Below are 15,669 nucleotides of genomic sequence, written 5' to 3' on the forward strand. Positions count from 1 at the left end.
CTATGTTCCTAGCTTGAATCAACTTTACTAGTCATTATCTACCTTCCTGGTTTATCAAGGTCCCATTTACTTTAATGGACATTAAATACCAATCACATTTTGCTGTGGTTTAACCCAGCCGGCCGCTAAGCACCACACAGCCATTCGCTCACCCTCCCCCCTCCTTCTCTGGCATGGGGGAGAGAATCAGAAAAAAAATGAAGTCTGTGGGTTGAGATAAAGAGTTTATTAGGACCAAAAAAGGAAGTAAAATAATAATAATAATGATAATAGTACTGCTAATAATAGTGTGTACAAAACAAGTTATGCTCAATGCAATTGCTCACCACCCGCTGACCGATGCCCAGCCTATCCCCGAGCAGCCGGGCCCCCCCACCCCGGCCAGCCACCCCTATATATTGTTTAGCATGACGTCAGATGGTATGGAATACCCCTTTGGCCAGTTTGGGTCAGCTGTCCTGGATCTGTCCCCTCCCAGCTCCTGCCCGCGGGCCAGACAGAGAGAGAAGCTGAAAAGTCCTTGGCTTAGTGTAAGCACTGCTCTGCAACAATCAAAACATCAGTGTGATATCAAAGTTATTCTCATCCTAAATCCCAACCACAGCACCATACCAGCTACTAGGAGGAAAATTAACTCTATCCTAGCCAAAACCAGGACACATTTGAACACCCCATGGAAAAAGAAGAAGGAAATCAAAATACCTTATGATACATGCCAAACAGATAAATTGAAAGTTCCTAGTCAAAGAATTACTGAACTCCATAAAGAGCCGGAAGAGTCACATCACTGGATCCGCTATGAGTTGCGTTTTCAGTATGACATTCGTGTCTGTCCCACAGTGTTTCCAGCTGCACAAAAAAAAATCATGACTTGCAGTTCTGAAGATTATCATCAGAGTTCTCAAAGAACATATCTATTGCAATGCCCTTCAGCAGTTTTAGCCATGAAACTGCATTCACAAGAAATAACTTTTGTTCTTTGTAACAGACACTTTATTTTCTTGTTGGTCCTGCCAATTTTTAACCAATAACCTCTTTTTGGAGAGTCACTATATTTCCCTTTATTGCTTCAAGAAGGAGGATCCAGGAAACTACAGGCCAGTCAGTCTCACCTCTGTCCCTGGAAAGATGATGGAACAGCTTGTTCTGGATGCTATCTCCAAGCAATTGGAAGAGAAGAAGGTTATGAGGAGTAGTCAGCATGGATTCACCAAGGGGAAATCGTGCTCGACCAACCTTGTTGCCTTCTATGATGGCATCACCAGCTGGGTAGATGGGGGGAGAGCAGTGGATGTCATCTACCTTGACTTCAGCTTTTGATACTGTCTCCCAGACATCCTGCTGACAAAGCTGAGAAAGTGTGCAATAGATGAGTGGACGGTAAGGTGGGTTGAGAACTGGCTGACTGGCCGAGCTCAGAGGGTGGTGATCGGCGGTGCAGAGTCTGGCTGGAGACCTGCGACAAACAGTGTTCTCCAGGGATTGGTGCTGGGTCCAGTCTTGTTCAACATCTTCATTGACGACCTTGATGAGGGAATAGTGTCCACCTTCACCAAGTACGCCAATGATACAAAGCTTGGAGGATTTGCTGACTCTCCAGAAGGCTGTGCTGCCATTCAGCAAGACCTGGACCAGCTGGGGAGCTGGGCAGGAAGAAACCAAATGAAGTTTAACAAGAGCAAATGTAGAGACCTGCACCTGGGAAGGAACAACCAGATGTATCAGTACAGGCTGGGGGATGACCTGCTGGAGAGGAGCTCTGCAGAAAAGGACCTGGGGGTCCTGGTGGACAACAGGTTGACCATGAGCCAGCAGTGTGCCCTGGTGGCTAAGAGGGTCAATGGGATCCTGGCATGCATTAAAAGGAGCGTGGCCAGCAGGTCAAGGGAGGTGATCCTCCCCCTCTACTCTGCCCTGGTCAGGCCTCACCTGGAGCACTGTGTCCAGCTCTGGGCTCCCCACTACAAAAAAAAAGACAGGGATCTCCTGGAAAGAGTCCAGCGGAGGGCCACAAAGATGATACGGGGCCTGCAGCATCTCCCCTATGAGGAAAGGCTGAGAGACCTGGGTCTGTTCAGCCTTGAGAAAAGAAGACTGAGAGGGGAATCTCATCAATGTTTATAAATACCTGAGGTGTGGGAGACAGAGGGATTTAGCCAACCTCTTTTCAGTGGTTTGTGGGGACAGGACAAGGGGCAGTGGCCACAAAATGGATCACAGGAAGTTCCACACCAACATGTGAAAGAACTTCACGGTGAGGGTGACGGAGCACTGGAACAGGCTGCCCAGGGAGGTTGTGGAGTCTCCTTCTTTGGAGATATTCAAGGGCCTTCTGGATGCCTACCCGGGCAACCTGCTCTAGGGAACCTGCTTTGGCAGGGGATTGGACCCGATGATCTCTTGAGGTCCCTTCCAACCCCTAAGATTTTGTGATTCTGTGGTTCCCATGGAGAAGTCTGGATGTGATCCTCCTCCACTGTACCCCTTGGTCCTGTGGACCTCCTACAGCAATGACTCCCTGTATTCTGAATTCCAATTTCGTATGAAGAAAGTCTCTGTATTTACACAGCCAGCTGTCCCCTATTAAGAGATTGTCTTTGGATCAAACTGACCAAGGGTGCAAAGCCAGTTCTTCTGTGAAGAGCACTTTTTAGTAGAGACAAAGGCTGAATTTATATGGACACAGTCTCCATCATCTGTTATATTGACATGAAACCTAAAAAAACAAGAGAAATACAAAAATTAGAGCAGAACTCTGGCCTAAAATTTACAAGATCTATTTCTTATTCTGTCTAAAATTGGCTCCTACAAACTGCAGAGAAAAAAACCCAAACAAACAAAAAAGAAAATAATTTAAAATGATTTTCTTTCTCATTGGGATGATAAGAATTTGAAATGCATTGTCCATGGTAATGCTCTGATGAGCCTTCTATTAATGTAAGTTGCTTTGATCTCCACAGGGACATACCATGTGTGCTTGTACTTCGCAATTTACAATGTGATGTGGACATAAAAGGCACAGATCACTCCCTGGCAAGACAGTTCTATTTTTTCCGACAGATATTGGCAGAATTCCCATCTAAGCATGGAGTTTGTATAGGGGCAGATATTCCCCACAGTGATGCATGTTTTATACACTACCCATTTCTTCCAGTGTGGGTGCAAATGCACAAGAATAAAGGGAGTCTATGACAATTCCAGCTTATTCTTTGCCCCTTCTCCACTTCTATTGGGACCAAACTAGATCAGTATTAGCAGTTTTATAGTCATATGACAACCCTCATTTGAGAAAATATGCCAGTTTAGCTACAGTGGAATAGTTAATACGGAATAACTTTTCTACGTGGACAAAAAAGCTAGGGACTCTCCTCTCGCATAGCATATTTGAAAGAAAGCTCACAAGTTTGTGTTAAGTGACTCTCCATTCACCCAGAAGAATTTATTTTCTGTCTTTTGTAGTCCAATCCAGAAGTCTATAGTGCGCATTCGATATAATATAAATTCCTAGGCAAAACACAGAATAAAAGAACATATGGGTGTGATTAGATTTTTAAGAAATGATTATGATTTTATAGCTTTTTTTAAAAAAAAATGTATATATACACTGTGTCACAGAATGCCTGCCTCAGCACTGTCTTGACTGTTATGTCACTGCAATTCCTTGAACGCTAGCTAAACTGTGTCTCTATCAAATTCCAGCTATACAAGGAAACAATTGATGGAGTTACAGAAACCATTTCGGCAGCAGACATAACATTAAATTAAAGCCACTAGAAACCTTACCAGATCTTGGACGTGGTCAATTACTGCAAGGGAAGCTCCAAAGTCAGAGCAGAACTTCCGACTGGAATTCCAGTCTGCCACAGATCCTGACTGATAGTAACATTTCCTCTTGTAATATAGCCAGTCATCAGGGCATGGCTCCAGGTCTAGTAACCTAGGTGAATCTTTTGTTCAAATAAAGAGAACATGACTTGCTTAGCATTAAGTTTTTAATATAGAGTTGTATACACATTTGCAAATTCTGGACCCATGTCCTCTAGCATAAAAATCTCTGAGACTTGCACTGAATCAAGCAAGACATAGGCAAACACAATAAAATTAAAGTATAGTGTTCTGTGTTAGTTCTTCCAGTTCTATCAGCTATAGTATTTCCAGGAATGCCTGACTGGCTGGGCATGTGTCAGCAATGGAATCCTGCATGTGCAGGTGCTCCCTTGACACTGGAGACACCACATATAAAAACATCAGGACAGAACAGACAGATAGACTGTCTCTGCAGATATGATAATATCTACCGTGAAGCAGCCAAAATTTATACTTAAACAGGTTTATGGCATTTAATCACAAACAAAACAAAACAAAACAAAACAAAACAAAACAAAACAAAAACCAACCAACCAAACAAAAACACCTCTCCATGCCAGAAACAAGTCAAATCAAGCATTTAAGTATTGCCTTGCTAACTCTGCTTATGGCCCTCGTGCCATTCCTCAGCATTTTGCTAAGCTGCAGTCTGATGAAACCTTGCAGAATATTAAAAAATGAAGTCAGTTCAACGCCAGAGGAAACAACTATGGACAACCTAGGCAACAATTTAGTTTCTTTTTTAAGATAATCCTTTTCCTGTTCCTGTAGCCATGGTGAATGGGAGGGGTGAATGCCAGTGGAAATGCCTCTTACCCACCAGCAATCCACAAACAGCAGAATGAAAGGCAGAAATACTGAATCTCTCTTTCCCATGCTAGATTTTTTAATAAATGCACTCACATAAGATAACCCCTATTAAGATGAAAATCACAGCAAGACTGAAGACAATTCCAGTAACTCTTTTCCAGAAAGAAAGGCGTGAACACACATCTAAGGAGAAAAAAAAAAAATAATCAACGCATGTCAAGGACCAAGGCACATGCAAAGAACTCAAGCTCATTACGATTTTCAAAGTACCAAACACCTGCAACCACCCTTGGAACGACTGCGTATTACCCACCTTCAGCGCCTCTAAATCTAGACCGGGTTTCCAAAGGCATTAAGCTGCCAAATCCCAGAGAGATACTTTCAGAAAACCATTCCCCGAGCGCTTGCACCCCATGGGAAGAGAGAAGAGAGGTCTCAGAAGAGAGACAGGCTGTCCCCAACCCCACACTCCGGGCACGGCTGTCACCGTCCCCTCCCCTGTCTCACCCCACGACGCCCCTCGTCCCGGCTGTCCCGCCTCCAGGCACATCAGCACCCGGGTGGCCGCGGGGACGCTTCTCCTGGCAGCGGGCGAGCAGAAAACGGGGACGTCGGGCGTCCGAGAGGAGCCGCCGCCGGAGCCGCCGCCGCTCGTCGCTACCCCCAAGCAGGAGCCGGAGGTGAAGCAGGGTCCGGTAGTCGGAGCAGCCCCTTCCAGTTTCGGTCGCGGTGCCGGCTCCCTCCCTCTTCCGTATTGCTTTTGCTTTGGTTTTATCGTTTTGCTTCCTCGGCGGGGGGCGTCCCGTCGGGTCTTCTCAGCAGCTTTCGGAGCGTGCGATTAAAGCAGGTTGGGGAAGGGCGAAAGAGGGGGAGAAGCAGCAAAAGGCCCGGGACAGCCCGGCAGTTCATCTGCAGGTGTCTTGCAGCCTTGAATAAACATAGTATAGCTTCTTTGCTATTTTCCCAGCTGTAGATGGGACTCGAAGATGAGCAGGGACTGCAGAAGCCATCGCTGAGGACGTGGACTCCGCGAAATATATGCAATGTGCCTTTCAAACGCCTCACAGGTTGTCGAACAAGAGTCAGTGGTTCATTCACTGAGAAGAAGGTGCTGCACAAAACGTAAGATTTTTATGTTGTTATGTAAGACATCTTCCTGCAGGGTGTCTGAAGTCTAGCTTGAAATCCAAGTCGCTTGGCTTGGACAAGATAAAGAGATGATAATTTATTTTGGGGCAAAGCTGTAGATACATGATTTAAGATACCTATTTGTGTTTACTCCAAGTGTTCTCTTTTGTGTGAAAACAAGCATTTTTCCATGTGATAGTTTATCTATATGATATACTGTTGGTTAATATGTAGGAAGTGAAGGCAAACCTCATTAGAGAAAATAGTCCGTGCCTTTGCAACAGATGAGCATCTGCCTTTCACCTGCGTTGAAATATGTCTGTGAAAGAGAGCTTGTGGCATAGTGTGAGAAACAATCTGCAGCCAATAACATAGGCTCAGGTGAGGATCTCAGTGAAGTAGCATTTTTATTCGTGATTGCAATGGCGGGCATCCTGCAAGCAGGAGCACACAGCGGAAGTGTATCATAGCCCTGTATTCCCTATTACCCGACGCTTGATTCCTCCCGTTTTGTCAATGGCTGAGTGCTACAGGTTCGTGAACTACTCGACACTTATTACTATACCATATATGTGCAATTTTATTTGACCAACCTTTAATTTCTCCTTTTCCTTTTTTCCCCCTTCTTCTCTCGTGACTAGAAGGCCTGTGTTTTTTTTTGTTTTTACTGATTTCACACTGCTTGTCTTGTTTTTCTTAGCTATCCTCCTTACTTTGGGACAGTGGGACCTTCCCCTTATCTGCTTAACTTACTCCCCACTGTTATCCCACTGTTATGCCTGCACAACCACTTTTGAATATGCAAGGTTAGTGCGATTTCCCACTGCAAAAACACAATTTTGTTTCTCACAGAAGGGAAAATAGGTTTGATTCAGGGTTGCAGCCATATGCTTAATCCAACCTCATCCTTTAATGGTTGAATTGTGTGAGGACATTCTCCCGCCTTCCAAACATTCATGTAGCTTAACTGAAGTCAGTGATGACCTACAGATTTTCAGACTTCAGAGGTTAGCGCTAAGAGGTCTCTAAAACATAGTGAAGGAGACTGGAAGGAGACACTGCAATTCGTGCATCTGTTGAAAACTTTTGTATATTTATGGATCAAAACAATGCCAATTAGACGATGATTGCCATTTTGTTAAGCTGTCAAGTTACACAGATATCATAGAATGATATAAATTCAGACTGCCTTGTTTGACTTCAGTAGCACTTTGTCCTTACATTATTAAACTTTAAATTAAATGCTATTCTGCTGCTGTTCCATTAATAAACAAATACAGTCTGAGCCTAAGTGCTCATATATACAAAACCATTAATGATCTTCTTTTTCACAGGCAGCTTTCTATGTACCGCATTTCTGCTGGTGATGATCATTTTATTTGTTGGTAAGTCTTTGAAAGATTTTCCATTTGAGATATGTTTCCTCTGACTACTGGGCTTCAGGATCACAGCAATGAAACACAGCAACCAACACGGTACTGCTTGCAGAGTCACAACACCTGGGACTTCTGACACTATTTCAATTTTGATGTTGGTATAAGGTTGAATAACATCCAGGCAGCATTTAAAATGAGGGAGAATTTTCCCTACAAATAAGATTCGGATGATTTAACTGTAAAATTGCTTTTCTTTCAATTTTGTTTGTTGAGTCTTTGCTGCTCTTCAGAGTGTAGTCTCTTGCCTGGCCATTCATGTGGCATATGGATGTCCTGTCGGTGCTTACACCAGTAACCTATCTGATTATACCAGCTGGTGTTCTCTCAGCGTCACATCTCCAGGCACAGACTCCAAGCTTGTTGTCTGCTCCTATACCTGGTCTTGATGGCTTTTTTATTATCACATCTGGAAGACAATTACGTCATACAGCTAGACTATCTTTCTTACAAATGGTCTTTGGGTGTCATTCTGCCTTTTGATTTTAAAAAATCAGTTTGTGTTGCATGCTGTATTTTTAAGAAAAAGTCAGCCTTACCCGGCACTGCCACAAGGGAAGCGAGATGTGCATCTGCTGTCCGATGCAGAGCTCATCAGTAGGAGCACAGGCTGTGCTGCCTGCTTTATTATTTGAGGTACCCAAGTCACTGGATGCATGTGAGTCTCAGTGGAGGCTGTGCAGCTCAAGTCTGCACAGGGAGCTCTTGAACCCCTAGATTAAACCTACCTTCTCTCTGCCCCCTGCAACAACATGCGATATTTTAGCGAGGTCCTCTGCACATACATGGAAACAAATGGAGGACAATAGTGACATCTGTCTCTGTTAATTTTCCTTTCCTTTATTAGGCTTCTATTTCAACAGAAATAATCACATTTTCTTGGAGGGATGGAGGGCAGTGCTCAGTGGAACTTGCTAAAGGGTCTGCAGTAATTGTGAATGGAATAGCTGACTGGAAAGGAAAAAAGAGACCCAAGTGTGGCAACAGCAGGCTGCGGAGTCTGGGAAATCAGTTCTCTTTCTGCAAGCTGCCATACTCACATAATGGTCAGTTACTGTCACTTCAAGGACAGCCATCACCAAGCACAAGCAGTGGATAAATGTGCTTTGGGTGAGGAAGGTCTGGATTCAATCCCAGCAGGATAACCCAGGAAATATACTTTGTACTCAGGGTGAGCCTGCAATTGTTAAAAAAGACAGGATGCTGCACCCAAAAGTTCACTAACTTTTCAGTTATAATCAGACTATTTTTGTTTGGATAATAGAAATAGAAGTAAATGCATGTTAATTCTCTTTAACACAAGAAATTAAAGTAAGCGCTAAAGCAAAATATACCAGTGACTCTTCTCACCCTCACAGAGCTACTGTGACAGAAAGAAGATGAAGGGGGACATCAAAACATGCTGGGGAATAACTCCAAAGAACCATTCTTCAGACCATTATCTCCAAATAATAATAATTTTACCTCTTCATTAACAGACAAATTTCATTTTCATCATATCAATATCTAATTTACTTACCTTCACACATGTTTCTCAAACATTTAAAAGGTCTGATACAAAATCAAAGCAAATTGTCTTAATATTGAAGCAACTTCATTACTTAAATTTTATCAATAAATTCATATAATATTATGTTTATTACCCTATTACTGGATTAAAAAATGTGTCAATGCCTCTAATTCTCTAAAATGCATGTTTTCCAGGCCTATTTATTTTATATTGATTTTAGTAATCAGGCTGTTGTCCTCAACTCACACATTTCTCAGCTGAAGACATTGTGTGAAAGTCATGGAAGGTCAGGACCCTTGACCTTTTGGCTTCTCTGCTGGCATCTAGTGTGGCATTTGCTTTCAAAAAATGTGCACTTTAGGTTGTTATGCTGATGAATGCTATGATTTTACAAGGTAGAAATTTTGTTCTCCCTTTTCTTTTGTAGTTCTAGTGCTTAAGATGTATCAGCGTGGGAACCTTCGTTCTGAGCAGTGTCCCAGTGAGTGGATAGGTTACAGAAAGAAATGTTACTTCATATCAGAAGAGGAAAAAAACTGGACATCTAGTCAAGCCTTCTGCACTAAGAATGAATCTTTGCTTGCCGTTTTTGAAAATAAGGATGAAATGGTAATGGAACATAAAACAAACCAGTACCACTTCTGTCTCTCTCTCTTTTCTTGACTGTTATCTACAAAGCTCTCTTTTTCTTATCTTGTAAATCTTTGTAAAATAAACAAGCTGTGTGAATTCAGGTAGTGAAAAGTACCTACTTGATCAGTTTAAGTAACTGTCTCACTGCAGCAGATGCAGCAGCACTAAAAGCTTTCCCATGCTGCTTTTGTGCCTGGAGTTAACTTGAATGACTTTGAAAAGCTCTTTTTTAATGAATCAAATTGTTTACATAGTTTTCCTTTTCTGTCCTATGTATCTTCATCTTCAAAGCAAGTATGAATCTATCAAACTCTCAGTATAGACAAATAAATATATCCTTTGCTTTCTAAAAGAAAGCAAACCATTGAAACCAGCATAATGGAAAATCATCCATTTTATCTACTTGTATCTGGTTTTAGATATGACTTAATGCCTCTTAGAGATTCATGCTTATACCAATGGTGGGAACATACCTCCATGGAAGCTGGTTTGGACATTTCTCATTCTAATAATTTTGTTAAGACACTTTAATTTGCCTGTATTATGGTCCAGTTGCATTGAGTTGAATGCTAGTGACATCTTGCTACTTACCGCATGTTACTAAAACTGCAATTTGCTTTTACAGACTTGCTGCCTCTTGAGTAATGCCAATGAGAAAGTAGTTTCATCAGAAAGTTAGTTTTTAAATAAGTTGACATTTGAGCTTTGTTACTGTGATTTTTAAACAGAGGTCAAAACTCTACTTTTCTGGCTGGCTGCTACACGTTGGTGGTGTAGCAGCTCTTGAAATAGAGGAAACCTCAGTGAAATTACAGTTTAATCACATCTAAATTTGTCTTGAGCTAATAAGTATTTTCACAGTGACAAGAATTTCAACAATGACAAAGATGCAGAACATAATTCTTACTTCAGTATGAGTCCCTTGCTGAATGTGGTCTCTGATTTTATCCTATAATCAGACTTTCTTTGTCAAACATATTTGCCAACTTGTCCCCTCTCCAACAAGCCCCTTCTGCATTGTTGCACTGTGCGTGGGACATCACTTGACTGATTTGTTAATGCTTCTCTTCCTTACTTATCTAAAAGATCCACTTTTAATTCAGTGCTTGTGATGTTCAGCTGATAATTGGCTAGGTAGAAATTGGTGTTATTTAAACTGCTGCTTAAAAACCTCATACGCACAAACTACGAACACACCTTATAAAAGTAAAGCACAGGTACACTGACATTGGCCTACTGGGTCAGCCTTGTGCTCTGTGTCATGAGGTGTCTGGTCTCCATCACTGGGTAGCATTAGCCACACCAGAAGAAGGTCCGTCAACAACTGCAGAAATGTCATTGGGATCGTACCAAGACAGTTTCTTCTGAACAGTATTGATCTGAAATTGCTAGGGAAGAGTAGAGGAGTAGAAGACTACATTATTTGCATGTCAATTATTAAGTCCATGCTGGCAGTTAATTTGCATATAATTTCTAATTTCACTGAGTCTAAAGACAGCTTGTTGCAGGGAGTTCTATATTAACCTATCGCAAGTGCTGCTTCTGCTGTTTTCCGTCAGCCTTTGCTGTGTTTGATATAGGTTGTTATAAACTTCTGAGATAGTGAACTGTCTTTTATTCTTTTTATCTAGATACCCACAAGGCTTTAAATAAGAACTGGGAAGGGGAGGAGCTCCCATATGCCCATCTGAATTGCAGTTTAAACACACCTGTTTGTACCACCCAATTTATACCAAGCTGCATATGTAGAGATTGATAAACACATATAGGCATACATGTGTATAAAAAATACATGGTGTTTGGGTATTTTTGGGTGCAGTGAATGGTAATAACTTTTAAGGGTGTAGAACTGAATAGTTTAACTGAAAGTTATGATACTAAAACAATCAATTCACGGGCTCAGTTAGGGCCAAGAAAAAAGAGTCAATTCATAACTGTCAATGAAATACTTAATGAAAACCTTCTAGATGACAGAATGATGGACTAGTCCTCCTCTGAAGTCACTGGAGGGATTTGGTTCTTGTTGTGAGAACTCATGTTGATAAAATACTTTTTTTTTTTCAGTATTCTTTAGTTAAACTATTGAAAATAGATGAATCTTGGATTGGATTGTGCAAGAAAGGTGAACGTTTCTACTGGGAGAATGGTACTGCCTTGAACATGGACTTGTAAGTTCCTTTTCATTGAATAACACATACCAGGACATTGAGAATACCATCAAGTGCTTAAGCAAATGTAGAACTGGGGTTTGCAGCACAATGTAATTTCTGTCAGCATTTTTTTTTTTCTGCTGGGACTTACAACCATGACTTTGAAAAGAAACTCTTTGCAGTTATTACTGATCTAAATCCAAAAGTGCCAATGAATGGAGAGAAGTCTGATTCAAAAATGATGTTTTGTTAGCTCAGCACAGTAAGATGTTATTGATTATCCCTACTTACTTTAATGTCTATATATTTTTCAGTACCTAGTATAGACATTTCAACTTCCAGATCTTCAAAGTTCTTGGTTTCTAGTGTGATCCTTTGTTCTCATCTTCTTGAAATACACAATATCTAGCAAAAGCTGTTTCAGTATGGCTCATGATGGTGTTGTCTTATGTAGTTGTAGTTGAGGCATTCATTTTCATTAGCTATTAGGAGATAGCAATTAAACCTCTGTCTGAATGGATCTATTTCAACTGTTCTCAACTTCTGTCAGGTTCAATTTATGCTGTTATAGGTCTCCTGCAGCCCTTTCTTTGCCGCTTTGCTCTCTTTTAGACCTCTCCCAAGTAATTTTTCCGTCTATGCATTCATTCGTATTAAAATAATGTAAAGTAACTTTTTGTTGCATCATACCAAAGTATCATCTTTCCAATGTGTTCTAAAGCTGTTTCATTTGGAATCCCAATTTCCTTCTTTCTCAGCAGTAATCCAACCCCTGTGACCAATTCTATTGGTGCAGTTCTAAAAATAATTGATAGACAATGGACCTAGTTGTTATTTACATGCCTCAGTTTCTCATTTCCTTTACATTGCTGCCATTTCTCAGAGAGTATTTTTAAACAGTGGTGGAGCTGCCATGAACTCACAGACATGTTTTTCTAAACCTCCATCCTTCCTAGCATCTTGCCCTTCTTAGGAATTTTGAAAAAAAATACTTGTGATTGGAATTTTTCCTGGGGGTCACTTTTCACTTTCAATTTGTACCTATGTCAAGATTATTGGCATTATTCAGTGCCATCAGTAAATGTTTAACCTGTTCTTCTATTTTTGCCTAGATAGTTCTGTCTATTGTTGGAATCCAGATTTTAGGGGAGCTGGGACTTTGGCCAGACCCAGCATCACCACTGTCAAGGTTTTCTTGTTCAGTACAGACACCAGTATGATTTCTTCAGATATATTGTCTGTTTATCTATAGTCTTAGCAGGTCACCTGTTACTCTCACATGATTTTTTTTTAGGAATCAGAGAGAATAAATTGACAGGTAGGAAGGAATCATAGAATCATAGAATGGTTTGGGTTGGAAGGGACCTTAAAGATCATCTACTTCCAACTCCCCTGCCATGGGCAAGAACACCTCCCACTAGACCAGGCTGCTCAAAACCCCATCCAACCTGGCCTTGAACACTTCCAGGGAGGGGGCATCCACAGCTTCTACGGGCAACCTGTTCCAGTTCTTCACCACCCTCATAGGAAAGAGTTTCTTCCTATTATCTAATCTAAATCTACCCTTTTTTAGTTTAAAGCCATTACCCCTTGTCCTATCAGTATTGATAGGACAAAGAGTCACTCCCCATCTTTCCTGTAGACCTCTTTTAGATACTGGAAGGCCACTATAAAGTCTCCCTGGAGCCTTCTCTTCTGCAGGCTGAACAATTCCATCTCTCTCAGCCTGTCTTCATAGGAGAAGTGCTCCAGCCCTCTGATCATCTTTGTGGCCCTCCTCTGGACCCAATCCAACAGGTCCATGTCTTTCTCGTGCTGGGGGCCCCAGAGCTGAATGCAGTACACCAAGTGGGGTTTCATGAGAGCAGAATAGAGGGGAAGAATCGCATCCCTCAACCTGCTGACCTTCTTTTGATACAGCCCCGGATACAGTTGGCTTTCTAGGCTGCAAGTGCACATTGCCAACTCACGTTGAGTTTTTAACCACCAACACCTCCAGGTTCTTCTCCTCAGAGCTGCTCTCAATCCATTCCCCGTCCAGCCTGTATTTGTGCTTAGGATTGCCCCAGACCAGAGGCAGGACCTTGTGCTTGGCCTTGTTGAACTTCACAGGTTTGCATGTGCCCACCACTCCGGGTCCCTCTGAATGGCATCCCTTCCCTACAGCATGTCAACCGCACCACACAGCTTTGTGTCACTGGCAAACTTGCAGAGGGTGCACTCAATCCAACTGTCCATGTCACCAACAAACATGTTAATTAATACCAGTCCCAATACCTGCCCTGAGAGATACCACTCATCACTTGTCTCCACCTGGACATTCAGTTAGTGACCACAACTCTTTGAGTGCGACCATCCAGTCAATTCCTTCCCCACCGAGCGGTCCATCCCTCAAATCCATGTCCCTCCAATTTAGAGATAAGGATATCATGGGGAGGTTCCAGTTGACTGGAAGCTGGCAAACATTGTTGCAATTTTCAAGAAGGGCAAGAAAGAAGACCGTGGTAATTACAAGTACAAGTACTATGGGAGATACTAATTCTAGGTACAGGTACTACGGGAGCCGGCTAGGAAAGGTGCCCTCCTAGATCTGTTTCTTGTGAACAGAGAGGATCTCTTGGGTGGAGTGGCAATTGGTGGCCATCTTGGCCATAGTGACTGTGAAATAAGTAATCAAATTTAAAATATCTGGTGAGAGGAGGAGAACTGCCACCAGAACTTCAACCCTGTATATGGGGAAAGCAAGCAGACTCCCATACGGAGCTGCTCAGGGAACTGGTGAGCAAGATCCCCCAGGACTTTTTTTTTTGAAGATATTTTTTTGAAGACATTGGTGCCCATCAGTGCTACTCAGTTTTTAAGTACCACCTCTTATGAGCACAGGAACAGGCAATTCCAAAATGCTGGAAGTCAAGCAAGCAGGGCAGAAGGTTGGCTTGGCTGAGCAGAGATCTTCTTGTAGACCTTAGGCAGAAAAAGAAAGTGTGTGTCTTCTGGAAACGAGGTTGGGTGACATGGAAGGACTATAGAGATGCCGTTCACCATTGTAGGGAGAACTTTTGTGCAGCCAGGGCTCAATTAGAGTTGAAGCTGACCAGTACTGTGGGAGCTCTTTTAAAGGGTTTTTTAAAATATGCTAACAGCAAAAGGAGGACCAGAGCAAACATTGGTCCATTACTTGATGAGGATGGTCAGCTCAGAAATAGGGACGTAGACAAAGCAGAGATGCTCAATGCCTTCTTCCCCTCTGTCTTCAACACCGATGGTGGGCTCTGAGTTGGAGGACCATGACTGCGGTAACAATAAACTTCCAGCCAACCCCGAGCTTGTGGAGGATTTGCTGCTCCACCTGGATGCATATAAGTCTATGGAGCGTGAAGGGCTTCTTCGCAGGGTACTCAAAGAGCTGGCTGGTGTCATCGCAAGACCTCTCTCATTTTTCAGTGGTCTTGAGATTCTGGAGAGGTCCTGTTTGACTGGAAACTGGCAAAAGTTACTGTTTTCAAGAAGGGCAAGAAAATAGACCCTGGCAATTACAGGCTTTTCAGTCTCAGTTCAGTGCCTGGTAAAATTATGGAGAAAATTACTCTGGGAGTTATTGAAATACAGGTGAAGGACAATGTGGTCATTGATCATAGCCAACACGAGTTCATGTGGTGAAGGTTATGCTTAATGAACTTAATTTCCTTTCATGACAAGGTCACCTACCTAGTTGACCAAGGGAAGCCAGTTGATGTAATCTTTGTGGATTTCAGGAAAGCTTTCAATACTGTTCATTGCAATATCCTTCTGAACAAAATATCCAACATACATCTAGATAAAAACATAATATGATGGGTGAATAATTGGCTGATGGGTTAGGCTTAAAGGGTTATAGTAAATGGGGTTACTTCAGGCTGGCGTCCAGTCTCCAGTGGGATTCGTCAGAGCTCCAGTTTAGGGCCAGTTCTCTTTTATGTTTTCATAAATGACTTCGATACAGGACTTGAAGGTGTATTAAGTAAGTTTGCGGATGTTGAGGGTATGTGGTGGTTTTACTCAGGTGGGCGGCCGAGCTCCACCACAACCGCTCTCTCACTCCTCCTCCTCAAGGAGGAATGGGGAGAAAATACAATGAAAAGGGCTCAAGGGTTGAGAT

The 15,669-nt window shown here is 42.3% G+C and overlaps 2 protein-coding genes across 2 annotated transcripts in view; one reads left to right on the forward strand and one right to left on the reverse strand.

The window, feature by feature from the left end:
* Window positions 1-211: 211 nt before the first annotated feature.
* On the reverse strand, window positions 212-8,767 carry LOC310896086 (uncharacterized protein; the record flags this gene model as incomplete). Its single annotated transcript, XM_083827957.1, has 7 exons — window positions 212-1,643; window positions 2,613-2,716; window positions 3,401-3,504; window positions 3,784-3,947; window positions 4,771-4,860; window positions 5,185-5,499; window positions 8,758-8,767. 7 exons carry the CDS (start codon window positions 8,765-8,767, stop codon window positions 1,021-1,023), a joined length of 1,410 nt encoding a protein of 469 aa, XP_083684083.1. The 3' UTR covers window positions 212-1,020.
* A 554-nt stretch (window positions 8,768-9,321) lies between these two features.
* Window positions 9,322-15,669, forward strand: part of LOC310893008 (killer cell lectin-like receptor subfamily F member 1) — a 35,292-nt gene continuing 28,944 nt past the window's right edge. The window contains exons 1-2 of the mRNA XM_083821406.1: window positions 9,322-9,357; window positions 11,446-11,549. The gene's annotated coding sequence lies outside the window, so the exon portion shown is untranslated. The remainder of the gene's footprint in view (window positions 9,358-11,445; window positions 11,550-15,669) is intronic.

This window comes from Anser anser (genome assembly GCF_964211835.1).
Source record: "Anser anser genome assembly, chromosome: 1".
Classification (NCBI taxonomy): Eukaryota; Metazoa; Chordata; class Aves; order Anseriformes; family Anatidae; genus Anser; species Anser anser.